At 42.7% G+C, this 27,299-nt stretch overlaps 1 protein-coding gene across 3 annotated transcripts in view; it reads left to right on the top strand.

Annotated features, from left to right (window-relative positions):
- Window positions 1–26,708, top strand: part of Pum3 (pumilio RNA binding family member 3) — a 37,603-nt gene extending 10,895 nt beyond the window's left edge. For all 3 annotated transcript variants that reach the window (XM_076561746.1, XM_042262253.2, XM_042262257.2), the window contains 12 exons: window positions 119–185; window positions 1,213–1,387; window positions 2,785–2,888; window positions 4,054–4,132; window positions 6,467–6,565; window positions 7,373–7,426; window positions 10,983–11,063; window positions 16,730–16,872; window positions 17,475–17,697; window positions 20,552–20,639; window positions 22,403–22,493; window positions 26,442–26,708. In XM_076561746.1, coding sequence (XP_076417861.1) covers window positions 119–185; window positions 1,213–1,387; window positions 2,785–2,888; window positions 4,054–4,132; window positions 6,467–6,565; window positions 7,373–7,426; window positions 10,983–11,063; window positions 16,730–16,872; window positions 17,475–17,697; window positions 20,552–20,639; window positions 22,403–22,493; window positions 26,442–26,574 — 1,337 coding nt within the window. In that variant the 3' untranslated portion in view covers window positions 26,575–26,708. The remainder of the gene's footprint in view (window positions 1–118; window positions 186–1,212; window positions 1,388–2,784; window positions 2,889–4,053; window positions 4,133–6,466; window positions 6,566–7,372; window positions 7,427–10,982; window positions 11,064–16,729; window positions 16,873–17,474; window positions 17,698–20,551; window positions 20,640–22,402; window positions 22,494–26,441) is intronic.
- Window positions 26,709–27,299: the final 591 nt, after the last annotated feature.

The raw sequence follows: 27,299 nt of genomic DNA, 5'->3' as shown, positions 1-27,299 counted from the left end.
TTTCTTTGCGTGGGACTAGAGTGAGCTGTGTTCCAGAATCGTGTGGGTTTCTTTCTTCCCTCTGTTTCTGGAAAGCTGAAGTAAGGATATCAGGTCATTGGATGTTTTGTTTTCCCAGGTGACCTGGTTGAACTAAGTAAAGCCAAATATTCGAGGAATATTGTCAAGAAATTTCTCATGTATGGGTAAGTTGTTATAAAGTGTATTTTCCTCCCTTGGCTTTTGGTTTTGTGGATTCATCTTTGCTCAAATGCTACTTTAAAATCTCTGGTCTTAGTAATCGCCTCCAGACACTTGTGGTCTTCCTAAGGTACAACACTGTAAAACAATGGCTAAAGTTAACTGAAATCATGATGCTCCCTTCTCCATTGTTATGGACCTATTTTTATATATTTAAGTTAAAGAACAAAACATTGGAATAATTAACTCCAGTTACTAGTATTTAGAGAGTAGGAAATTGAGGAGCAGATGAACAGACTCTGAAGTAAGTCAGTGTGTTAGCCCATGTCAGGGTGGGATGATTTTTCTAATGATGTGCTGTTGGTACTTATCCACACCAGCTTTTTGGGTATGAGAATGTACCAGACTATGATAGCAGAAAAAATAAGTGATCTGCAATTGTTAACATTTTTCCTAACCAGTCCTGACTATTATTAGCTGCTCAAATGCATTAGAATAATTTTTATTTTATTTCCGTTTTGTCTCCTTGACTCAGTCCTTCTCTGACTTTCCTTGTGGTCTGGTTGGAGGAGCTGATGAAGGCACTTTCTGTGTGCTGCTCACTGTTCTTGATGCGTCTCAGTTCATCTAGTTCTCACAGCATCTGTTTTTATTTTGTGAATGAAAAGGCTGGGGCACAGAGGAGTTAAAGACCATAGGGCTGGGCTCTAGCTTAGTGGTAGAGCATTTGCCTTGCATGCATAAGGTCCTAGGTTCAATCCCAGTACTGCCAACAATAAATTAAGAAAGAACCTGGTTGGTCTTTGAGCTGGTCAGTGGAGCCGTCTTTTCCCACCAGGGATTGCAGCCTACTTTATCTTCTAAGCATTGGAAGTGTGTGGCGTTTGATTTGCCCACTTACAAGTGTTCCCATATAGGAGAACTCCCCTCTCTAACACAAATATTGGTGAGCTGGCCTTTGGAGAAGTAAGTTGTGGGTTTATTGCTACCCAGCCTCCTCCTGTCATTTTTCTGTGTTCCTTTTGACTGTAGAAGTAAACCACAGATAGCAGAGATCATCCGAAGCTTTAAAGGTCATGTGAGGAAGATGCTGCGGCACTCAGAGGCGTCGGCCATCGTGGAGTATGCGTACAATGACAAAGCCATTTTGGAACAGAGGAACATGCTGACAGAGGAGCTCTATGGGAACACGTTTCAGCTATACAAGGTGACCTTTCTGGAAGTTCGTTCCCCATGTGTTTATTTTTCTGTGTGGTCTTTTAAGTTTCAGGGTCCTATATTTAAGATGTTTTTACCAAGCTAGTCCTTCAGGAGACAGCTCATAGCCTCTCTCTTCGGTTATAATGTCTGTGCAGTAGGAGCAAGTGGTCACTGCATGCTTCCTCCAGAATGCTGCCTTTAAATCCCCTTCAGATCGTTCCGTTGCTTCCAGCTGCTGTGTGTGTGATGCTTCAGCACTTCTCTTTCTGTAGTCAGAGTGACATCAAAGACTGTAATAGTGAGCAGAGCTTTAGACCTGCTCTAGCCCGCTCTGGCTGGGGTGCACTGGCCTACCTCTCGTTACTCTGTCTCATGTTTCTTCCCGGGCTTGCCTTACCTTGTCTGGATCTGGAGAGGAAGGGTTCTAGAGACCTGGCATTGGGTGGAAAATAGAAGTTGAGTCTGAGACCAGCCAGTGATGGGACTAGTACTGCTCTAGGGCCTATTTCAAACCTTAGGACAGGATGTACAGGTGATATGAAGGGATGTGGATTGACTGTGGGGTTGCCTCCCTTAGCTTCAGTTCCTAAGTTGAGTTGCTGGAGCATTTCTACTGTGACACTTGACTTTGGGAATCTCCAGCAATTCTAAAACACCAAGACAAGGATTGTGAGTAGGCACATGCTAAGTGCTTGCTAAGACCTGATGGCTGGCGATTTGGTTGGTGCTTAGCCTGGCTCTAAAAGTAGAGCCAGCTCCCCATTTCCATGGCTTCCACATCTTACAACTCAACCAACCAAAACTATTCAGAAAAAAAAATATGAATAAGATAAAATAAATGATGGGTGGTGATGGTCCACACCTTTAATCCCATCACTCCAGAGGCAGAAGAAAGTGGATCGCTGAGTTCGAGGCCAGCTTGCTGCTCTACAGAGCAAGTTCCAGGACAGCCAGGGCTACACAGAGAAACCCTGTATCAAAAAAGGAAAAAAAAGAAAAATGGATGTCTGTACTGGACATGTGTAGATTTTGTTCCTTATTGTTCTGTAAACAATATAGTATAATAACCATTTTAGAGCATTTATGTTTTGTTATGTAAGTAGCATGAGGTGGTTTAAAATATCCCAAAGGATTATATGGATTACATATAACTACTTTGTTGTTTTATGTGGGAGTCTTAAGTGTCAACAGGTTTTTGTATCCATGGGAGTTGCTAGAGCCAATCCTCCACAGGGATGTTCACACGCTGGCAGATGTATAGACAGGGAATCAGATCATGAGGAACTATTCATGGACGTTTGTTCTAGAAATGTGAAACACCTCAAACTTACTTTAAACTTGTTTAACATGGTTGTAGTTCTTGCTTGTTCTGAAGTGAGGCATTTGATTTTTCCTCTGTTTCAGTCCGCAGATCACCCCACTCTGGACAAAGTGCTGGAGGTGCAGCCGGGAAAACTAGAGCTTATTATGGATGAAATGAAGCAGATTCTGACTCCGATGGCCCAGAAGTAAGAAAGGGTTTTATTTACATATTGAAAGAGGTATTTGCAGGAGCCACATTTTACATAATCCTTGCCAGAAAGGAGGCATTTTCCTCCCTGTTGTTAATAATCTATCGTAAAAAAGGGTATAAAACATTTTGTTTGAAACTGTTCTGGATGCAGGTAGACATGGCTCTTCTTGACATTGTATCTTATTGGCTTACTTGTCATAGTGGTTTATAAACATTCATAAAGTGATAAAACCTTTTTTTCTTTTTTTTCCCAAGTGTTACACCGAACCTTGGTGTTGTGAAGTTTATAGAGTTGATTGTTTAAACTGTACTGTAGACTTAGAAGTTTGTGCTTGTTGCCTTCGTGTCTTTGATACCTGACAGAATGGTTGGGAGCAAAGCTGCCGCTACCAGGCAGGGTGGGTGTGACCCCTGATGTCACGTCCTCTCACCCCCTAATCCGGTTGGTGTAAGCGTGGACAGCTTCACCTCTCTGGGCCTGGTTTCCAGACCTGTGGAACTGAGGTGATAACGCCACATCCTTTGTGGTGTTTTATGAAGATAAACGGGTTAAAATATTTGCAGAGCCCTTAGAAGAGTGCTTTGTGCATCGAGGCATTCGTGTCTGTGGTGGGTTTGCGTATTCTGTGTGAACTTCTAGGTTCTTGATCTTGAACATCGGCCAGCACTGCGCTGCTGAATTCTCCACACATCGTATTGGGGGCATGGACAAGTAGGGGTTGTCGCTACTGGTGGCACTGCTGTGGTCCATTCAAATGTAATGCTGCTAAAATTACTTTACGATACTGAGACATCTTGATAGAAAATAACCATTAGGAATCGGGTCTGCATGTGAATTCTTAATGAGGTGTCCAGTGCTCAGGGTGGGGGAAACACTACAGCTCTCCTTGTGCTGGTGAGGTAGAACACGCTGCGGTAGTGCATCATCTTGCCATAGGGCCTGGGAATGTGTATCCTGCTCTCGGTTGCCATGACTCTAAACCAGTGTTACAGCCTAAAATTTTTAACATCTTAGTGTTGCTGAAAGATGCAATTGAGTTATGACACACTGTATTTAGTGAAAACCATTTCACTTAGATGATTTAGGACCGATAGGGTTACCTGTCTTTGTGTTGCTGTTTCGATAAGTCTGATCTGATTCTCTTCCCGTCTGTTTGCAGGGAAGCTGTGATTAAACACTCGCTGGTTCATAAAGTATTCTTGGACTTTTTTACCTATGCACCCCCAAAACTTCGATCAGTAAGTCCTTAGTTTCTGTCTTTGAATCAGTGTAAAGCCAATGTGGTGGCACACACTTTTGAGATTTGGCACTTGGGGGCCTGAGACAGGAAGATAACCATGAGTTTGAGGTTAGCCTGGCCTCCAAGGTAAGCTCCAAGCCAGCCTGGACTGTGGTGTGAGACTGCGTCTCACAAAACGGAACAGACTGAAAATGGGAAGGGAAAGTCCTGTAGGACTTTGCGGGGCTGCTCTGGTGAACACAGTCCTTTAGAAACGCCAGGGTTCCTTTCTCCTTTACATAACCACGGAACAGGCACCGAACAGATCTGCTAAGTCACTTTAAAAATTCTGCCCTAGCCCACACCCCAGAAAAGAATAGAATGGATCCTAGTTTTATTGATGATACTGAATTTTTATATTTTAGTTATAATCTTGAGAGTGTCTTCTAGCTAATCTGATCTGAAAGGTAACTTACATTGGAGGATTTCTCAGTGTTCCGGTAGTTTTAAATTAAAAAAAAATAAAAATAAAAATAAAAAAAAAAAACATACCTGCTTTAAAAGGTTAAGGGAGGATACTTAGTGTGAAACTAAATGGCCCGTGAAAGCCTGGACCTTACGCAATGGAAGGCAGAGGACCGGTGAAGGTAACTGCGCTGTCCTTCAAGTCAGCGGTGGGAATACAAATGAGATGGATGCCGTAGTTTCCTGAGCTGTGCGTGCCTCATCTAGCCGTGACCTGTTGTCCGTTGGTTCTCATTTTCTAATCGCAAGGGCTGACTAAACTAGCACACCTGGTTTCTCTTAACATGCACGCCTATCGCACACTCTGGGAATTTTGAAGCCCTCCAGTTAGCATGGAGAATAATTTCTCTGCAGCCCCTCCCCACCAGCCCCCCAACCTTGTGGCCAGAAGAACAGCACTTGCTCTCTTAGGAATTTCCCTCTTCCCTAAGTTTTTTTTTTTTTTTTTTTCCGAGACAGGGTTTCTCTGTGTAGCTTTGCGCCTTTCCTGGGAATCACTTGGTAGCCCAGGCTGGCCTCGAACTCAAGAGATCCGCCTGGCTCTGCCTCCCGAGTGCTGGGATTAAAGGCTCAGAACTCAGTATTTTGACGTTTTTGTGCCAAGAGTGTTTTGGTGACAGTAGAAAACAGCATTCAGTCATAGCAAACGTCTGGAGTGGGCATAAAGTGGCAAGACCTCTGGAGATCTTGGAAGCACAATTGCAACCTGTGTTACCCTCCAGCCCAATATCTTTTTATTAATTCTTCGAGAATTTCATACATGTATATATTTTGATCATATTCTAATTCCTCCCATATCTACTCACACACCCCCAATTCCATGCCATCTTTTTTTTTTTGATAACCCACAGAGTTCAATCTGTGCTCCCCATATATTCATAGTTGTGGGACCGTCTACTGGCCGTACTTTTAAAGATTGGCTCCCTCCCCTATAAGCCATCAACTGTGGGTAGCTCTTCAGCTCAGGGTTGGGGCTTGAATGTTCCTGACAGCAGCTGCTGCTGTGGGTTCATGGATGCAGTGGTCCTGTCCTGTCCAGAAGACTGTTTTGCCCTGTGTCTCCTGGAATCTTTCCATCCCCTCTCCCACAGTATCCCCCTAAGCTTTGAGGGGAGAAGCTGTAATGTAAGTGTCCCATTTATGGTGGAGCACTTTTGGAGAAATTCTAAAGTTCAGCTATGTGACCTGAAATCTAGCTTGAGATTCATCCCTGGAGAGGATGGTACCTTAGGGTGAAGTACAGCCCTTTCTCTTTCCAGACTTTTTATATGGTCCCTAAATGTAGAAATTCATTCGGGTTCCAGAATGCATTTATATCCTGGCTGTTCAGATTTTGAAAATAAGAAATTAAATGGTGTGTTCCCCTTTTAATTTTTACAAAAAGGCATATCCTAAATGAGTAAAGGCTTATCCTAAATGTTAGCACAGAGATTTCATTGAGAAATACTATTTAAGTGTTTTGGTACACAATTCATATGACCTGTAGAGATGATCCAGTCCTGTGGTAAACTAAACCACAGACACTTCAGTCAGGATGAGTTTTGATTGTGTTTGTGATATTCACATGTTGGGGAGTATGTTCTGTTAAACACCCCCTTAGAACCGCTACCCCTGGCTGCTGTTTCTGTATTCATTAGAATATATCACACATCACCTGCGAGTACTTTAAAAATAGATCTGGTGGGAAATTGGTTGTGTTGTTTATTAGAAATTGATCTGAGCTATGTTCGCTGCTTTGTTGGAAAGAATTTGTCTAGAAAGAGGCTGGCTGTAGAATCCCAGCCTGCGGTGTCTGCTGCCTTTTCATTCCCTGCCTTCTGGTCTCTAGGAATTAATTGAAGCCATCCGGGAAGCAGTGGTATACCTGGCCCACACACACGATGGCGCCAGAGTGGCCATGCACTGCCTGTGGCATGGTACCCCCAAGGTAAGTGTCAGAGCCGTGCCTCCCCGCAGTCTGGACTTGATGAGCCTTCATCTTTGAGCCTTTAGACTTTGGACCCCGCTTGTACAGAAGTGTCATCTTCTGGAAGTTGTATCCTAGGGCCTCCCGGGGCTTTGGTGCGCCTTCTCTGCTTCAGCAGAGAGAGACCCAAGGCGACACTGAAGGTTAGGAAGAAACCTCCCAGCAGGTGACACATTCATGCTCAGCCTGGGCTGACGGGGGTTTGGGGACCCATGCTCTGTTCTTTTACTCCTCGTTTAATGGTCGTATTGAGAATGGGAGGAAGGCAGAGACAATTCGTTAACTACACCATACGTGTGTTCCCTGTGTATTAAGTACTCTGAGGGAAAAGGTGAACATTGATCAAGATCATAGAATTTTACATATTTCATCCTTTAAATGTTAGTTGTGTTTTATCTGCCTTTTACTTATTGCAAATTTAACTACTGCACAAACATATTAAACACATCTGTATGTTAGACTCTTGAAGGCATAGCAGACATTGGAAGAGGGATGGTCGTAAAGGTGATTTCACTAGGTTTGCCTGTGCCTTAGACTTCCGTGGGTCCATATTTGTGCCTAAATGGGATGACATAAGCTGGAGATTGTATAGCTCCTTGTAGAGTGTTTTGGCTCACGCTGCACTGTTTTTCATTCTGCTTCAATCTGGTCTTTTCACTAACGAAGAGACGATGCTGATGAAAATGTAACACTGCATAAGTATTAACTATGCGCTAAGCTTCATCTATAAATAAATAAAAGTTCATTGAATCAGTTTTTCCTTTTAAGGACAGGAAAGTGATCGTGAAAACAATGAAGACATACGTTGAAAAGGTGGCCAATGTGAGTACAACAAAAGCATGTTCGTAAAGTCACTAACAGTGAAGTGAATTCATGTCTAGTGGAGAAATCAGAAAACTGCTTCAATTTGTTTATTATATCTTTTTCTGTCCATTTTCTAGGTTAATTTGCACAACATAGGTTTCATACTGTAGTTCTCTCTCTGCACATGAATTGTTTGTATGTATGTGTGTCTTGCTAGAGATGGAAGAAGGGAATTCCTATGTTCCAGGCAGGTGTCCTGCCTGTGCACTCCACCCCAGGCCCTATTTGGTTGTTGTGTGTAAAGACTGATCTTTATACCTGCTTTATACCTTCTCTAGCCTCGGTGACTACACATGGGATTTCTGCTGCCAGTTTAAGCCATATATACCTAAGTAAACAATGTCACATTGTAGTTCAGAAGCTTAATACTGGTTTTTGCTACCACCAAAACTGTAATGAGTTAAAATTTGTCTGTTTTCTTGGTATAAATTTATACTGTGGTCATGAAAAAATTAAGGTATTAAATATTTTAGCTCCTTGGAATATGTTGGAGGATTAGTGTTAGATACAAAAGTTTGGTGGTGGTGGTGGTGGTTTTTGTGGGTTTGTTTGTTTGTTTGTTTTACTGGGCATTGTTTCTAGCTGGGGGAGCCCCTCAGTGGATCAAGTACTTAAAATTGAGCTCCGGCCTCCACGCGTGCATGCATAAGCAATCTTACCCACACACGTGCATTGCCATCCACACAATAAACAATAATACAAGTTTTTGTGTATTTAAATGTGGAATGGTTTTTCCATACTAGCAATACAAAGTAATGCTAAAACTAGATTACATGTAGTAGTAAATGTGGCTTTAGTTATATAATTGAGTAACTTTATCAGTTACTGGTGAGTGGCAATTACTCTATGTTCGGCCTTTACCTTTTTTTTTTTTTTTTTTTTTTTTTTAAATCCAATGAGAACAACTAAATTAGTCAAATTCTTACTTTGGCAAGTGCTGTTCAGACCAAGGTAGGGTAGATGCTGTGTGGTACAGTTGGTATTCTGTGGCCTTGGGAGTGACGGGAGTTAGTGTGCATTGGTTGGCAGCTATCTTTTCTGTAAGGTGAAATGTGGTATTCTTTTTCCAGCTTGAGAGGTACAAGAATATTTTATTCACAATTTGCAATTGAGTAAATTTTGTGTGACATTAATTGAAATACTGGAATTAAAATTGAGTAAAAACAGGATGTTAATAGAAAGTTCTGTCTAAACTGTATTAGTAAGGGATTTTCTAAATAATAAAATTAAACTCTTTAATTTTAGATTTTGATTACATAAGGTAATTGATTGGCCAATTCATTTTTGAGACCTTTTCCTAATTTGGCATTGTAGTGGTCACAGAACCTGGCGGTCCGGCGTCTTTTTAATTTAAGAATTACTTCTGAGGGAAAAGGTAAACATAACCCAGTAGATCTGAACTATAAATTATTTAGAATCCCAAATGTTATTGTTCAGTTTTGAAGTTTTTAAATTTTTATTATTCTGGTCTTTAAATTTTATTGAGACTTCCTTCCAGGCCTCGAATTAGGTCTGTCTTGGTATCTTGAACGGAATCATTGTGGAATATTTATGGTAATCTGTAAATGTCGGTTAGATCAAGGTGGAGTTAGGCCGTCAGCGGGTTTACTGGTTTCTAGGTCTCAGCTGCTAAGAGAAGCATGTTCAGTGTCTAGATGTGATTGCGGAATTGCCTGTTGCTCTCTTGTGTAGTTAATATGGAATGATTGTCGAGCTTGAGCAGAAATGATCGTCTCTTTGTTTGGTGTGATTTTGCCTTTCAAAGATGGTGCTGCTGTGTCTGCATTTGAAATGGAGTTGTGGACCAGCGTCTCTATTCATACGGAAATACCTTGCAGTTAGTTGTGCTCTGCCTCCCTGACAGTAAATTTGGATTGTGTGCACTGTCCTTTACCAGTTTCCTCATCTCGGGAGCCAGTTTGTTTCAATACAATATATATCTGCTTGCCTCACTTGTAATGACTTTACAGTATTTCCTTGCATGGCTATACCATGATTCACTTAGCCAACCAGTCTTTTTTTTTTTTTTTTTTTTTTTTTTGGATCTTGAATTGTCTAGATTCCTTAAATTATCAGTACTCCAGTAAACATTTTATATGTGTCTGTACATATGTGGAAGCATGTCTAGGATAAATCCCTGGAGCTAAAATTGCTAGGTGAGAACACATATGCATGTTGTTTTAATGTTGCTAATTATCTTCCAAAGAAGCAAACCACTTTATGTTCTAACCAGCATGAAGATGCCTGCTTTCCTCAAAAGTTGAATTTCAAGAGGTGATTGTAGGCACAGTGGTTTTTGTCTAGCTTTTGGGGTCAGAATATTTTATATAGTTTGCGTGCTTTTCTTTTTGTTGCTGTGTGTGGATTTAGGGGAGTTTCTTTTTTGTTTCTTTGTTTTGGAACTTGTAGATTTTTGCTGTTTGTTTAAGGAGAGACCCACCATGTAGCCTCTGGAACTCAGTCAACTGTGTAGACTGGGATGATCTCAAACTTATAGCAGTCTTCTGGTCTCCCTGTATTAAATACTTAGATGTATTACAAGTTATAGGGATGCACCACTGAGCTTAGCTCTTGTCCAGCTTTTGTATATGGTTTGGGTTTTTGTTTTGTTTTCAGTATTTGTTTAAATATCTATAGCTAAATTCAAAGAAATTCAACAATGTACAATAAATGCAACTGGACAAAGTACAATAAAAATAATTTGTAGTCCTTTGACTCAGGGGTGACTATGTTTTGCCTTCTAAAATTTTCTGTGTATGTATACATAATTTACATATATGTCATAATTTTATGAAGTTATGTGTATATTTTATAATGTGTGTGTGTGTGTATATATATAAATCATGCCTAAGATTATCCATTTCTTTTTTGGTGATTTGAATAGTTTCTGTATGTAGTTGTATGCACATCCTCTCCTCCCCCAATTAATCTTTCATTTCATTGTCCCATTTAAAATTTTCAAGTAGCCATTCTTTAACTGGGTGTTTGCTTAGATGTTGCATCCTGATTCCTGGGTTATTTGACAAATATGTTTCTCTGTTTCTTTTTTTCTTTTTTGTTCAATCAACCTTATCTCGAATATGATTAGCTAGTTCATTTGAGTGGCTTTGATTCACCTTGTTTGTGTAAGGTTGGTGTGTAAGAGGGAAAGTTTTTTGTTTCTTTGTTTTTTTTCTTGAGACAAGGTCTCACTATGTCATAATGTAGACCAGGCTGGCTTCAAACTCACAGAGCTCTGGCTGCCTCTCAGATGTTGGGATTAAAAGCGTGTGCTGCCATGTCCAGCTTTCTAGGTTTGCTGTTATTTTGTCTTACTAATTTTTTTATTACATTAACTTACTTAGTCTATGTGTAGGGAATAGGTAGTATGCACATGTGTGGACGTCAGAGAAAAGTATGTTGTCCTCTTCTACCACTTGGGTTCTGGGAATCGAACTGTGGTCTTCAGGCTTGGCAGCAAGTGCCTTTACTCACAAGAGCCGTTTTAACCTTTTCTGTCTCCCCGTTCTTACAGGGCCAGTACTCTCATTTGGTTTTGCTGGCAGCGTTTGACTGTATTGATGACACTAAGCTTGTGAAGCAGATAATCATATCAGTAAGTAATTTGGATGGGCTTGAATTGGTTATGTCGGCCAGTGGCCAGTGTTGGAGTTCAATTTCACATGTTATATGAACACTTTGACCTGTGCTTTTGGTTCATATTTCCTGACTTTAGTTGCCTCAGTTGTGTCTTATTTTAGAGGCTTGTTCTGTTCCTGTATGAATCTCAATCTTGTAACTGGATAGTAATTGTTTTAAACACCTAAATGACCGTGGTAAAAATAAGACTTGACATTTCTACTTTGGATTAAGGTTGCATGGAATTTTTTATTTTATTTTTTTTAATTAATTAATTTTTTTTTTTAGCAAAACAGTGCTTTGGATGTGATTGGTAATTGCCTTATTTAGTGATTCTTCAGTTTAACACTTGTTGTGGACAAGCAGCCTCTGCACAATTGTCCTGTTCATCTGTCCCTGTATGCAGGGCTAAGCTTCTGGAGAAGAGAATACTTGAAACCCATTCAGCTGTGCTTGTAACACGCTTAACAAAAGTTTTTGTTAAAATCAGGTTTCCTAACCTCCTACCTGTGTCTTAGCAATTACTCTGGTCTAATCCAATGACCATAAAGTGGTAATACTTGAGTAAATGTCTTTATCCTTGTATTTGACTTTCAGAACTCTTGGAAAAGCTAACCCAAAGTAGACATGGTGTTCAGAATTGTGTGTCTCCCGCCATCCTCTGGGACCATCCTTGTCTCATCTTATTTTGTGAGCCTATTTTTTTTTATGTAGTATGTACAAGTATTAACTGGAGAAGGTAGAGATTGCCAAACTAGGGAAGAGAAATTTCGATCTTGGTAGCAGTGACCAAATTGGAAATGTTTTGAAAAGGGTTTAGTTTTTGCAAACGCAGCTTGTTCACCTGTTTGCACATGAATGGAGTCTTGGAGAAATCTTCGTGATGAATGAGACTCTTACAATGTCTGCAGAGAAAAGCCTGTGGTCAGGTGGGGGTGCTGTGGCCTCTCCAGTCCAGCAGGGTGAGGTTAGCTGGGTGTTTCCAGTTTATCCCTACAGTAGGGAGGGAGAGGGGAGGTCTGCTTTCCTAGATGGCAGCTGTAGATCCCAGCTGTGGTTTCTCATGCCCCTGCTGCCCCTTTCCAACTTCGTTCTTGACTGTTTTAAAGTTGGGATGACTTTTCGGGGAGTAGGATTGTGGGAAGGAGCGAGTTGGCAAGATTTTGTGTCACAGACTGAATATTTTGACATGTTTCTTGTGACTTTAGTACCCTCTTGACTCCAGTCAATAGTGATTGTTTTTCATTCCTGTGACAGAGATGTGAGGCCATAGAATTGGCTCTGAATAAAGCTGTTTCACAGAAATGGAAACTGGCTGGCCCATTGAAAGTTTGCTTTTGTGTAATATTTCACAAAAAACGAAAATGTGCATAACTATTCCAAATGGATTTCAAGGGAAACAAGCGCCCTTCAGGACTCGCCAGAATTCTCTGCTGGGTTAGTCTTTTCCAACGATATCTCTCACTTCAAGTTGCTGTTGAAGCCATTTTCGTGTCTTGTACTTATCTGTTTGTGGTCCGCAGCTGTGGAACCCACATTCCTAAAGACTGACTTGAGGCAGCTCTCACGGACCTGCCTCTCTGACAAATACTCCACCAGTTCTGTGGGTCATTACGTCCCAAAGTTAGTGATAAAGTGTGATCTGTTCATCACTCTTGCATTTCCCCACCCAGCCACCACAGAATCTGTTGCAGTGCTTTTTAAAAATAACCAGAAAGTTGAACATTGCCAAACACTCCATTCAGGGTATCCGTGCTTCCCAGAATGTCAAGTTGGAATCTCAACCTGGTCAGCTATACCTTTCTTTGAACTTACAAAATAAATTCATGCTGTCTCCCATCTGCTTTCCTTTCCAAAGTGAACATACCTCCAAATAAAATGTAATCCCATTTATTCTGGTCTGCTTTGGCTGGTTTCATAGCAGTGTTCCTAAGGAAAGGGATGGGTGGCCTAGCCAGGGGCTGTCTGGGAATGAAGCAGTATTGATGCATATTTTAAATGCCTTATCTTTGATAAATAATTCAGGTTACAAAGAATAATATACCAACTACTTAGCCTTCCATCATGTGATACAAATAAGTAAAACATGGCTGATCATAGTGGCTCACGCTTATAATCCCATCATGTGAGAGCCAACAAGCCTGGAGGATTGCAATGAATTTGGAGGCCAGCCTGGGCTGAATAGTAAGATCCTATCTTTTTTTTTTTTTTTTGTAAAGGACTAGATAGTAATTATTTGAGGCCTTATTGGCTGTATATGGTTTGTCTTGTTTATACTTTTAAAGAGTGTTTTGTAATTTAAAAAAAAAAAGGAAAAGAAAAAACATTCTTAGCTTGATGAGTGTATAGAAAGTAGACACAGACAGGACTTGACCTATGGACCATAATTTTCCCACCTTTATGTATTTCGTTTATTTTTCGATGACAAGTAGAAACTAGTCCACTAGTGACTATACTGAAGTTTATGGTTTTTATTTTCATGGTGGTGGTTAATATTTTGCATCTCATATACATAGTTCATTTGGTAGAGTGCTTGTCTCGTATCCATGAAGTCATGGGCTCCATACCCAGCACCACATAAACCAGGTATGTGGTATATGTTTTAGTAATTCCAGCACTTAAAGGGAGGGTAAGGCAGGAGAATAGGAAGTCAAGATTATTCTTGGCTACAAAGCAACTGAGTCCAGCCTTGGGATATACGAGACCCTATCTTAAGAACAAAAACCAAACTATTTTTGGAGGAGTGGCCGTGTAGTTCAGTGGTAGAGCACTTAAGCAATACATGAGAGGCTTGCATTCCCTACCACTGCAAACCAAAAGCAAACAAACAGCAACAAAAAAACAGGAAAACCCCGGAAGTTATTCTTTCATTTTTGCTGGCTTTTGCTATTCCATATAGTTCTTAATCACATATGTGTAGACTCTAGTTTCATTTCTGTAGCTGTGAAACTTAAAAAAACCAAATGACAAACAACCTTGGCGAAGAAAAGATTTTATTTGGCTTACAATTTACCTGTATTATGGAGCAGTCAGGGTGGCCATCACATCCACAGAACATGTCATGAACAGACAGAAGAAATGCCTGGATTCTTGCTTGTTATCAACTAGTTTTTTCCCTTTACTGGTTAGTACCCCCGCCTAGGAAATGGAGCTTCTCACAGTGGACTGGGTCTTCCTACATCAATTACCAGGCAAGACAGTTTGACCACAGTCATGTCCAGAGGTCAGCCTGATCTTATTACTGAGACTCTTCCCTGGGGATTCTAGGTTGTACCAGACTGACAGTTAAAACTAACCAGTAGAGTCCTATGACTCTGTTTCCTACCCAGACACTAACAAAACCCAATGTTGCTAAGACTTTTCTTCAGAGTAATTGGTTTTACCAAAATGTCAGGTTGAAATCATAGGCTGATCATCACTCTAAATAAATAAATAAAATCCCAGGCTCCTGCTCTGATCTCTCAGCCACATCTCTGCCTTTCACTTGACACTTCCTTAGGTTAATTTCCATTCATTTTTAGCTGTTAACTGTGGTCTGACAGGGCGTACAGTCTCAGAAATGCCCATTGACCGGATCCTTACATGAGGGAGGTACTCAATAAAGAGGGAGGGGGTCAAGAATGGAGAGACGACATCAGGCCCTAGTGCAGCCAGAAGGTGGACTTGGGGATAAAGCCTTATCTTTGAAGTGCTCAGGCTTCCTGGTCATCTGACCTCCCTCGACTCTTCTGTTGCTGTCTATCATTTAGGTCTCTCCTATTTATTTTTAACTTTCTATTCATTCTCGTGCCTATTCTGCTAGACTTTAGCTCCCTGTGGCTAAAGTAGTTTCTATGTGTTTTTCATTCCCACATATGACCTATTATAGCAGTGTGCTTACTACAGGCTCAAGTCTCTGTTGATTGGTTTAGTTCTGTCCTTATGGAAAATTTGTACCCCCAACTCCATTGCCTGTGTGCACCTTTGTTTTGAATGACTAGCCCTCTTAAGAATGCCAAGGGGCCTGGGCAAGGGCTCCCCGTACTTCGTCAGAGCAAATGAACTGAATGTATCTATGCGTAGATGTTGTGCATACTGGCTGCACCATGAAAGTAGTCCTGGCCGGGGGGGTGGGGGTGGGGTGGGGGGGGTGGGGGTGGGGGTGTCAGTGGAGTCCACAGATTTGTGGCTCCTGCCTTTCCTCATTATGCTATGAAAAAGATGTCAGTTCAAGTGCACTGAGGGCATACTAAAGGTTCCCTGTGTTGGATGCATTAAACATCTCATTACCAAAAGCATGGATAATAATGCTACTTTGAGATAATGAAAAGAACTTCACACCTTGTAGCGAATTCTGTATATTTTTTCCTGGTGTGATTGAAATTATAGATTCATTTTTAGATGGTTAGACCTATTTCTGAAAGGCTTCATGTTTTGTGTGGAAAGCATGCTGTCACCTTTGACTCTTCAGAGGTAATTCAGAGAGCTGGAAGAGGATCCAGCTGTAGTTCTGGAACCTGGTTGCGAGAAGGATCATTCAGCACTCTGCAGTGTCTGGTTCCATTTCAGCATGTAGCCAGTGTCATTACTGCCATTAGGCATCAGAAGAACATAGGTTGGTGCAGAAGTTGAGGGGAGCCTGGGATTTTATCATCAACAAACAAGAGATGCTGAGTTTTGCTGTATTTTGAGCCTTTAGTTGATGACTGACTTTTTAGTTTAGTCCTTTGTACTACTAAAATCACTAATTTAGTAATAATTAGCTGTTGGTGTTTTTTCTCTTTTTGGTTTGTTTTTTTAAGGGCAGACTGGGGCTGGAGCAGTGGTTATGAGCACTGTCTGCTTTCCCAAAAGACCCAGGTTCAATACCCAGAACCCACATAGCAGCTCAGAACTCTGAGGGTACTGCATGCATGTTGTGCACAGACATGCTTATAGACAAAACACCCATACACACAATCCATTTTTTAATTGTTTAAAAAAAATAACAGTTCTGAGTATATGTCATCGTAAGAGGATTGCTTCTTTTTAGAGGAGGGCTATGGCAGATTTGGAGTCGGGATCAGGACTAGTCAGATCCCTGCTTCTGGTCCTGACCTGTAAACTTAGCTAGTGAATGAGTTCTCTCTGTGGCTCCAGGTAACCTGTTGGTGTTTCTCGCTGTAGTAAACAGCCTTCATTTGCTATGAATAAGCAGCCTAGGTAAGCCTGTGTTAACTTTGTGGTTTACAGAGCAGCTTCCTCTCCCAAGCCTCAGCAGGGAAGTTCTGAGGCGTGTGCTTCATCAAGGCTCATGCTACATTAAGTGCTCCTGCAAATTGACTCTTGTCTACTCAGATCACAGCAGGTGCTGTCCTTAGTAATAGCAGCCCATAATACTCCTCATAATGAATGGAGATAGCTCTAACTTTTTAAAAACCCTTGGGTTTGATCAGTTAATACAAACAGGTTGTTCAACAATGATGGCCACAGTAGATAATTAACTGTTCTGAATATAATTCTTTGTGTTTTGATAAGACATGTCGGAATTGACTTCACATTTGCTAGTGAGTGCACTGAGGGAAATAGCCAAGGGTGTGTTCCTCATTCCCATCAAATCCCAACTGAACTTTGAGAGTGTAAATAACACTGCAAGGGTTTTGTTTTTGTTTTTTAATTGTATAGGAAATCATCAGCTCCCTACCCAGCATAGTGAATGACAAATATGGGAGGAAAGTCCTGTTGTACTTGCTGAGTCCCAGAGATCCTGCCCACACGGTACGAGAAATCATCGAGCTTCTGCAGAAGGGTGATGGCAATGCACACAGGTAACTGCCAGCTGACGGCTTGGTGCCCTTGGTCTCTCCCAGGATGCTTGATTCTTTGTGAGGAGCATGTGCTCTAATAAATCCTCATTGGTGAATTCCATTGTTAAGCTTGAGACTATCCTTGAAAGGAAATGGCAGTATCAGGCTGAATGAAGCGCCTCTGAGCATCTACTTGGCACACAGTAGGCCTTCAAGTGTGTAGTTTGATTTTTTGGTATGCTTTACTTTCAAAGCTCCTGGTGTCATATATTTTAATATCCCAAGAACAGAGTTTGTGAAGTACTCTGAATACGTCCTGTCTTGCATGATGATTTGTCATTATTTGGTTTGAGATTGCCTGGATTTGGGAGGGTTACTTGTGTGTCTGTAGTGTAGAAAGCAGCTTCCTTTATTGAAGTCTTGTTCCTCGCCAGGTAGTGTTAAGATCTTAAGAATGGAAAGATGAAGCCCAGCCTGTAACTTTTACTTACTCACTGTCTGCATCCTCAGCAGAAGGACAGACAATTACAATAGAGGGTGCCCCGGGTTGTGATAAGCTCCTAGAAGTTGTGATAACAAGATCTGCTGTTTATCTTACCACCTCATTCAACATATTCCGACAGTAAGAAAGACACCGCCATCCGCCGGCGTGAGCTCTTGGAATCCATCTCTCCCGCTTTGCTAAACCACCTGCAAGGGCATGCTCGAGAGCTGGTGCTGGACAAGTCTGCATGTGTGTTGGTATCCGACATCCTGGGGTCTGCTACTGGAGACGTTCAGCCTGCCATGGATGCCATCGCCAGTTTGGCCGCAGCAGAACTGCATCCTGGTGGCAAGGATGGAGAGGTGATGTACTGTTGATTAGAATACTGGCAGGAGAGCCACAGGGCTGCAGAAGCCCCCGTCATGGAGACTACAGAGTTAACAGTAATTCAGTAGCACATTTGAAAACGATCAGAGCGCCATAGTGGGAGTACTTGTCCTTCTCAGAGATGCAGTGATTCTGTACTGCCTGAAGTCACATGCTGTGGCTCTTAGATATCTGTGGCTGGCCCTTTACTACCTTTCCAGAATAGTCCATGCTTGCTGTGGCAGCTGCTTCCTCCTGTGGGAAATGCTATCCTTTCCTCCTGCCCTCTGCTCCATTGGTGCAAAGGCTAACTCACCCTGGGGCCCACAGTTCTCTGTGAAGTCTTCCCTGATTCTGGAAATGCTATCCTTTCCTCCTGCCCTCTGCTCCATTGGTGCAAAGGCTAACTCACCCTGGGGCCCACAGTTCTCTGTGAAGTCTTCCCTGATTCTGACTCATTAAAAAAGACTTGCTCAGCCAGGTGCAGAGCTACAGACCTAGACTTGAGAGAGAGAGGCAGGAGGAATAGGAGTTCGAGGTTATCCTCTGCTGCATATGGAGTTCAGGGCCTGCCTAAGCTAGATGAGACTCTCTCTCAACAATATACAAGTGCTAAACAGCTCCCCCAAAGCTTGCCATTTGGAAGACATACTGATTAAGTAGAATAATTATTTAAGTTAATGTTGAAACAGAAACTAGGACGGACATCTCTGGGTTCTGTGGGGTTGTGTAAGACCCAGCTTGTCCCCAGGTAGGCTTCCTAGAATCAGAGACGAGCCAAGCTGAACCCTGAAGGGTTAGCAGCTGGGCCAAGCATGGCGGAAAGGGGAGGGTGTACTGCAGCCCTAAGGAGAGGAGAGCTACCGAGCCCAAGACTCCCAGTCGGAAACTGCAAGCAAGCAGGAAGAAGGCAGAGGCCAGATCACACAGGGCCTTTGTCCTGTGCTGGCTGGTAAGCTCACAGCGCTCAGAACTAGCTGGTTATAGGGAACTACCATTTTTGGAAGCTTCGACCTCCGCTGTCACTGAGTCTCACAAAAGCCTTTATGTGCTAAACAGAGTAGCATTTTATTATGATCCCTGGCATTCATTGCTCAAGGATATAAAATAAGCTGTTCAAGTTCTAAGCCTTTCATTCATTAATCAGAAAAGCTATGAATCTGTCAGGAATGCTTAAAAAATATTCCTTGCCTTTAGAGTTTGGAATCCATTGGAGAGGCACATGCATGCCACTTTTATGCGTACCTTTATGTGTTGCGGTAACGCCCGCGTCACCGCTAACCGTTCACCACGTCTGAGCGAAGGGCTGCGGATTAAAAAATAGAGACAAAAGACAGCGAGTCATTCGTACGTTTGGATGTCGAATGCCGTTTATTGCAAGAGGGAAGAAACCTTAAATACAGGCTTACAACACAAATGGAGGATCCCCTGAGGGCAGAAGTTCGCTACCAATGGTCTACATTCTAGACCCAAAGTTCTGCATTCTTGCATCTAAGTTGTTTACACCAAATACAGGATGCACCTAAGTTGTTTACACCACAAGCAGGATGTAGGAACAAAGAACCTCCGGTAAGCTCTCCGATGATCCTAAGGTGAGAAGGACACCGGCAGGGAATCTGAATAGGAAGGACACCCGGTCAGCAAGCAAGGCTGCAGCCACTCACAGTCGGGGGTCAGGGCCCATGGCGCCCACATTTATGCATAAAGCTGAATGCTAACATCTGCATTTTAGTCCAGTTCCAGGAACTTTATCCTAATAATCTGTGTAGTTCTGCTGAACAGGCCGTAGGCTGCAAATACTGGATGCCGTGTGGTAGCAGCACTAAATTATCACAGTGCCCAGGCACTGCTGCACTGGGCCAGAGTCTGCCTCCCCTGCTGAGCTCTTCTGCTCAGCATCTTGCCAGGTGTTGTGTTCTAGTCATAGCCAACTTCCCCAGCCTCAGCATCTCCTCACAGAGGGTCTCAGGCAGGAGGAAAGCAAGAGCGTTAGGCCTTTTCTTGGCTGGAAGATGGTCTCCAGGCAGGCTTTCCTGCCATGTCATTAGCTAGAATTGGTTTGAGTCCCATCTGCTTACAGCCACTGAGGATGTGGCCCCTAAGAACACAGTCTTTGGAGGAAATAGCTTGGGGGCTCCCTGTTGACTAAACAGTCCAGCATCTTTTCCACAGCACAGTTACTCTTTCCATCTCTAATTCCTTCTAGCCATGGGTCAGGTCTGGCACTCAGCAATGTTTAGTACCCATATGCATTTGATTCTGACTAAAAAGGATGCATGGTATTGAATGCCTGGCATGCTACTGACACATGGATTGGAAGAGACAAGTGGGTTGTGATCTGAAGCTGAGGCCCCTGGCTTCCTGGAGTAGATCAGACGAATGTATGATGAAATAGTGCTCATTATTTCTCATACTAAATGAGAGGAGACTGTTGTTACTGTGGGACAGTTGGTAAGACCAGCAAGTAAGCTGCAGAATGTTTTCATGGCCTGCTCTTAGGTCATGGTAGTGAATGGTATTTAAACACCATGTAGTGTTCTCCCAAGGGGTTTATTTGTATATCAGATCAGTGTATTGCCATGGGAAGAGCTGGTAGCTTCACCCGATTTTAGAACATTGTGTGGTACTGTTCAAACAGAAACTCACCAATCCCTGAACTCCCTTTCGGGGGCTGTGATCTCCCACAGAGCTATGCTTGTTGCACCCTGGGAATGTGATGGGTATTCTGGATAAAGATTTCTTAAAATGTGAAACTTAACTGCATCCATGTCTATACATGGGCTGGAGATAGGCTCATGGGCCGGTGATGGATGACAGCTTTTGAAATAACGTGGTTGGGTTCTTTTGTAGCTTCACGTTGCCGAGCATCCTGCGGGACATCTGGTTCTCAAATGGTTAATAGAGCAAGATAAAAAGATGAAGGAAAATGGGAGAGAAGGTAGGCTGTGTGTCTTACATGGGATGTCTGCATTTCTGGACTTTATACTGGTCATTTAGATCCCGCTGGGATTTACCCGATGTGTAGAATCCATGCCTGTGACTAGGTAATGATTAAATTTCAAGGGCCGGGCTGCAGCTCACTGGTGGACTGCTTGCCTACCATGCAGTCTGAGCTGACAGTGGCTGAAAAGGTGGCAGGTCAGGGATTTGTTTCCTGAGCGGCCTGCAGTGCTGTGGCTAGCAGGGCCGTTAGTGCAGGGTGGCACTGTCACCTCTAAACTTTAAAGTAAGGACTCGGGCCTGGTTTTCCTGCTGTTTTTAGATAAGACGCTTTAATAGTCAGGAATAATACGTAGTGAGGCAACCCTTCCATTATTGAAAAAGTCAATGCATAGTTTAGATGAGTTAGACAAGTTGTTAATGTCCAAAAAATTTCCTAATGAGTTTTCAAAATAAAAATGCCAGAAGCCCTAAACAAGGCTGTTGGCCTTGGGTGGGTGGTTGTCATTTTCAAGCACAAATGAGTGTGTCTGTCTGTTCGGTTATGTATTGTTGTGTGACAAACCTCAGGCTGAGTGGTCCTCTGAGCAGTCATTTGGGTTAGTGGAGTGGAGTGTTGTGTACCCAGTGTTACAGTAGCTCACTCACCAGACCACCCCAGTTTTACCTCTTCTTAGACTGCTTGGCCTTGCACACGTGGTGGTTGATTCGGTTTTTATTTTTATTTTTTATTTGTGGCATGTTGTGTGTGTGAATATAGACGTATGTGAGTCATGGCACATGTGTGGAGGTCAGATGAGGCTAGCTGGCCTTGTGCTTTTAGGAGTTCTCCTGTTTCTACCATTGGAATTATAGGAGTGAGTGTGTAAGAATAATCTGAGCATTGCATGGGTCCTAGGAACTTGAGCTCAGGTCCTGTACTCACTGATTCACTTCCCTGGCCCCAGTGGTTAGTTTGTAGGTTGAACATCCCAAGGAAACAAAGCACGTGTATGCTTTTGCCTCATCATTAATCCTCAGAAGTCACCCTGTGTCACTTCTACCATGTGTTCTTGGTCTGAGCAGTGAGACCACCCAGAGTCAGCAGAAGACTTAGACTCCACCCTTAATGGGGGCTGACAGCATCTAGAAATGCACACAATGTAGAAGGAGTTGCACATAGAGGACACAGTGAGTAAGATGCCAAGACCTTGGAAAAAGTTAAGATGAACAGTGTTTAGGGTGGGGGAGTCTTGGCTAGCCTGAAACATGGCAGTCCCCTTGCCTCGGCCTTCAGAGCCGGAACTTTAGACATAATTATTTTTGATATATGGCTATGAAAGCATCGTAGAAATTGCCATGACTAACCCAAATGGCCATTCTTTAGCCACTAACCATGTTATTGGTCCCTTCCAGTTCAGCTTTTTTATACAAGAGGAACCGATTTTGGCTGCATGTGAAATGGCGCTGTCAAACATTTACTTGCTGAGTAGGTCAAGGTTAAATCATTAAGTATTACAAAGAAATGTAGATGTGACCAAATGAGCTTTTTAAAATAATTTGTTTTTCTTGGGTAATTACTGCCAAAAATAGTTTGGAATTTGCATCAGAGTTGAGAAAATTGGCAGTATTAACATAGTACTAAATCTGTACTAGAATTTTAGTGTGTATAGGTGAGGATTATTTTTAACTTTTCTGTTGAAACATTTGCAAACTAAAGGGTATTGAGATGAGGGGTGGGAGTTTGTATTGCTGTTCACTAAATTCCGGTCTATTTTACAGGTTGTTTTGCAAAAACCCTTATAGAGCATGTTGGCATGAAGAACCTCAAGTCCTGGGCCAGCATCAATCGGGGTGCCATTATTCTTTCCAGGTTGGTGGATACATCATGCAACACTTCTTTACCTTTATTTCTTTTTCTAGAATTTATTCCGAGCAGTGTGGTATTACTCCATCACTCATGGTCCAGACAAATATTAAAAAGGAAATGTAGGGGCTGGTGAGACAAATGCATTTGCCACCAAGTTCACCTACCAGAGTTGTATCTCCAAGACCCCTAAGATAGAAGGAGAGAAATAACTCCCACTGACATGTACACACATGCTGTGGCAAGGAGCTGTGCGCTCTCACACAAACAATAAACAGATGTGACTTAAATTTTTCTTTAAAGGGAGCTGGAGAGATGGTTCAATGGTTAAGAGCGCTGGCTGCTCTTCCAGAGGACCCGGGTTCAATTCCCAGCACCTACATGTCAGCTCCAACCTGTCTATACCTCCAGTTCCAGGGGATCTGACACCCTCACACAGACATATGTGCAGGCAAAACACCAATGTACATAAAATAAAAATTAATTTTAAAAATTCTTTAAAAGCAAATGGAGCTCTTCAGTTCTCAGATTTAACTGTCATCTTGTGGGTGTCAAAGGTCACAGAATTTTGACATGTGCAATGTACATAATTTCATTGCATTTGTAGTTTTGATCAAAACACAATTACATTTTCTCTTAATGAGTAAGTTGTATGCCTCTGGACTGTCACAAAGCTCTTTAAGTCAAGCCTAACTTGAGAGTTTATTTTCATTGTCTTTAGAGATTCTGGAATTGATAAAGGAGTTGTTAATTGAGAGAAGCTGATGTGTAAATGGAGTCCTTGCTTACAGACTGCTCTCTGGACTAGGTTATGTTGAGTTTATAATGTACAGGTCATTTTATAGCATCTGTATGCTTTTGAATCAGTTACTGTTTCTCTTCTGCTCTGTTGCATCCTAGTTTACTTCTCAGTTATAAAACACTGGCCAAATCAGCTTCGGGAGGAAAGGGCTTATTTTATCTTCCAACTCCCAATCACAATCTATCATTGAGGAAAGTCAGGGCAAAACCCCACGGCAGGACCTGGAGCAGAGACCGTGGACAAACGCTGCTTGCTAGTCTGCTCCCATTTTACCTTCAGCTCCCTTTCTTACCCAGCCCAAGCCCACCTGTCTAGGGCTAGTGCTTGGCACAGTGTGCTGGGCCCTCCTCCATCAGTTAACAGTTAAGAAGTGCCCCTGTGGCCAGTCTGATGGAGGCAGTTCCTCAATGAGGTCTCCTCTTCCCAGGGACTCTGCTTTGTGTCAGCTGACCAGCACATCCACTGCTTAGGAGAAAACATACTCCAGTCTGAGGCTTCCACCTTGTTTGTGGAGCTTGCTGTACAGTATAGCTGTGTGGCTTGTAAACAGTAGGCTAAAAATTCCAATATACGGTCTGGTCTGCATACACAGGAGTTCATTTTTACGTAGTCAGTCAGTGTCTTTGAATGTATGGGTATTACATGCAGATCTGGCTCTCTGTTTCTTAGAGAAATGAGTTCATACCCCAGCGGATGTTAAAGAGTCAGAACCCGTTCGCTTCGACAGGAACTTTTTTGTCCTGCATTTCTTTACCAGGCATTTGGAATGTTAACACCTACTGACATGCTTTCATTCTGCTCAGTTAACTGGAAATTCCAGTGATGCCATGAAATTAATGTGTAAAGTTTGCTCATCCCTCAGCACTCCCATGGGTAGATCTCAGACAGAAGAATGATTCATGTTTCTTCTGGAGCTCTGCCTGGAACTGTGTGGAGACACATGCAGTGTCTGAGGTTCTAAACAGAAGTTGAATGTGATGTGGCTTTAAATGCAATCATCTTATTTGCTGGATACTGGAATAGCATTTGTTTGCCAAAATCCCTGCCTGTTTACATTTTAGTTCAAATATGTGTTTTCTTTTGGGAGTATTTAATGTTGTTTGTTGTCTCTTCGCCACAGTCATTATTAAGTTACTGAAAGAGTATTTTGGGTGAAAAGAGGAAAAAGCTCTGGGTGCTGACTGAGAAATAACTCTGTAGAGTTCTCTAGCACCTAAGAACATAGGCCCTGGATAGTCTGCCTGGGTTTCAAGCCCTGCCTAACTGTGGGACTTGGAAAATCATTGAGCTTCCCTGGTTTTTCTTGGTTGTAAAACTAAAAGTTAATGATAATCTTAAAGCTGTTAAGAACTCAGGGCATATAGAATGCCTTTCACTGTGCCTGTGTTTAGCACATACTTAATAGCTGCTAACGTGTACTAATATTCTGTACCATGTGGCCGTTTAGCCAAGGTGTTACTGTAAAGACACTGAGTGACAGATCCGTTTCAGGGCACTTTGCTGGCACCTGTTGTCATCTCCTATGAGCTGTAGGATGCTGCCTGGTGCTGTTAAACCCACCTTCCTCTTTTTGACATGATGGAAGTTACTGGGACTGGGGACTTTTGAAAATGCCAAGTGATCTCCTAGAATGTGTTTCAGAGGTTGACATTTACATGTGGTCCTAAAGAACTTAGGAGGGAAAGGAAATTTGGGCCTAATGGCCTACGGTTTGGTACCTGTGACCTAGCCTTGTTTAATGGTTCACATTTATTGTTTACTAAGTATCAAGCTCTAGCTTAAAAAAAAAACACAAAAAACAGCCCTCTGGGAACTGGGGGCCTGGCTCAGTAATGAGCATGGGCTTATCGTGAGTGTGGCTCGGTGTTGAGCTTGGGCTTAGCATGAGTGTGGCTGTGCTTGGCATCAGAGTGCAGCCTTGAAATGCACATTGTTAGTGGTGCAGTATGTACCCAGCATGTGGGAGATCCTGGGTTCAGTTCTCCACCAAAAGCAAACAACCCGGAGGAGAAAGGTGAATTCCCTTGTTAATCCCATTCTCCAGATCAGGAAACCGAGTCTCAGGCAATCAACATGCTCTGGGTTGTATGGTTACTGACAGAAGGCAGGTTTCTTGCTAAATCAGGAGCGCTATTAGGTTACGCCCTTCCACTTCCACAGCACAGAGTGTCATAGGTGTAGAGTTCAGTGACAAGGTCACTAACACTTGGCTTTCCTCCCTTGCTTGGCTTGCCACACCTGTTCACTGGGTGAGCTTCCTGGGGAGACAATGCTCCTTGGCCATCTCTAGGCATGTGGTGCTGTCCTGTCAGTACGTGAGTAAAGCACCCTCTCTCTACTGTTCTGTTACTGTGAAGAGACACCCATGACCAAAGCAGCTAATAAAAGACAAGTTTTTTGTGGGGGCTTACTTACAGTTTCAGAAGGTAAGTCCATGACCATCATGGCAGTAATCAGGCAGACACGGCACTGGAGCAGTGGCTAAGAGCATCTGACCCATAAGCAGGAGGCAGAGAGGTTGAGCAAGTCTGGGTCTGGTGTGGGCTTTTGAAACCCCAGCAGCTACACCTCCTGATCCTTCCCAAACAGTTCCACCAACTGGAACCAAACATTCAAATATATGAGCCTACAGGGTGTGGGGGGAGGGCATTCTCATTCAAACCACCACACCTGCCCAACAGTTTTAAGGCAGGATGCAATTAAGTCATAAGATAATCAAAGTCAGTGGAGTCTTGTCTCAGTGACTCCACCCACAAGATATAAAGCATTTCCATAGTTTCAGAATGTAAACATTTATTTGGTGAATTTTAATTTTTTAAACTACATTTATTTGGTGGGTGTGGGTATCTGTGCATACATACATGCCATAGCACACATGTACTGGTCAGGGAAGAAGTGAGAGTCAGTTCTTCCGCCATACAAGTTCCAGACATGGAGCTCATCGGGCTTGGTAAGAAGGCAGGTGCCTTTACCTGCTGAGTCATCTCTCTGGCCTTCATCTGATGAGTTTGGGGGGGAGGGGCTATGTAATACACTGTACATAGCTACAGGAGATGACTGAACAGCGACTTAGTTACAGTGTCCGTGTGGGTGGTGTAGCGGATTCAGGGCTTTTATGACGTTTAAGTTTGTCAACCTTTTCTTTTCTTTAGCCTTCTTCAGAGCTGTGACCAGGAAGTTGTAAACAAAGTCAAAGCTGGACTGAAAAGCCTGATTCCGACATTGGAAAAAACCAAAAGCACCAGCAGAGGAGTCGAAACTCTACTGGAAAAACTGACTGCGTAGGCATGCAGGATGAGCAAGCTGGAACCCGCTTCCCGTGGAGATGAAGGGTGGATCCACCGTACTCATAACTGGACACTCTATACATGTAGCCTTTGTTCAAGGACCTATTTATATAAAATTGTTTCTAAAAGAGACTTTCTGTTTAATGCCAACCGTCTCATCTGTCAGGCCGAGTACTGCACAGGTCGCAGTGTGGCATCCGACTGATGTGATGGGCCTGGGTGTGTGTGTGGTTGAATGGCTTGATTTAGGAAAGGAGACAGCTGCAGTCTGGGAAGACTTCCTGGAGAAGGTGGGCTTTCATGGACTATTATGATAGAAGAAGGAAGGGCGTGAGAAATCCACGTGGAATGTGTGGTGGGAGCAGTCAAGTGACCTGCCCTTGGTGGCAGCCTGTGGTGGCGACAGCTGCTCTGGTCAGTTCAGCACATGCAAGAGGAGTTAGGAGATCATAGGTCATGGCTAAGGTTAAGGTTGCTAGGAAAGTCTTATCTCTGGGTTTGGGCCTTCAGAGTAAATATACCTTGTGATGGGGCATTCTCCTTGGGACAGCCCCTAAAATAATCATAGCCCTTAGGGTGAGTAAAAAGGGCTAAAGTGTTAGAGTGTAGAGGTTTGAGTGCAGGTGGGGTGTTTAGATTTTAAAAGTACAGGTAGCTCTCAGCAGCGAAGCTAGAGAAGGTCTGTAGACCACCTGGGCTCACGTAGCAGCCTTTTTCAGTACA

This window comes from Peromyscus maniculatus, chromosome 1 (genome assembly GCF_049852395.1).
Source record: "Peromyscus maniculatus bairdii isolate BWxNUB_F1_BW_parent chromosome 1, HU_Pman_BW_mat_3.1, whole genome shotgun sequence".
NCBI lineage: Eukaryota > Metazoa > Chordata > Mammalia > Rodentia > Cricetidae > Peromyscus > Peromyscus maniculatus.
The sequence above is the reverse complement of the archived record's forward strand: the minus strand, read 5'-3'. Positions and strand labels throughout refer to the sequence as shown.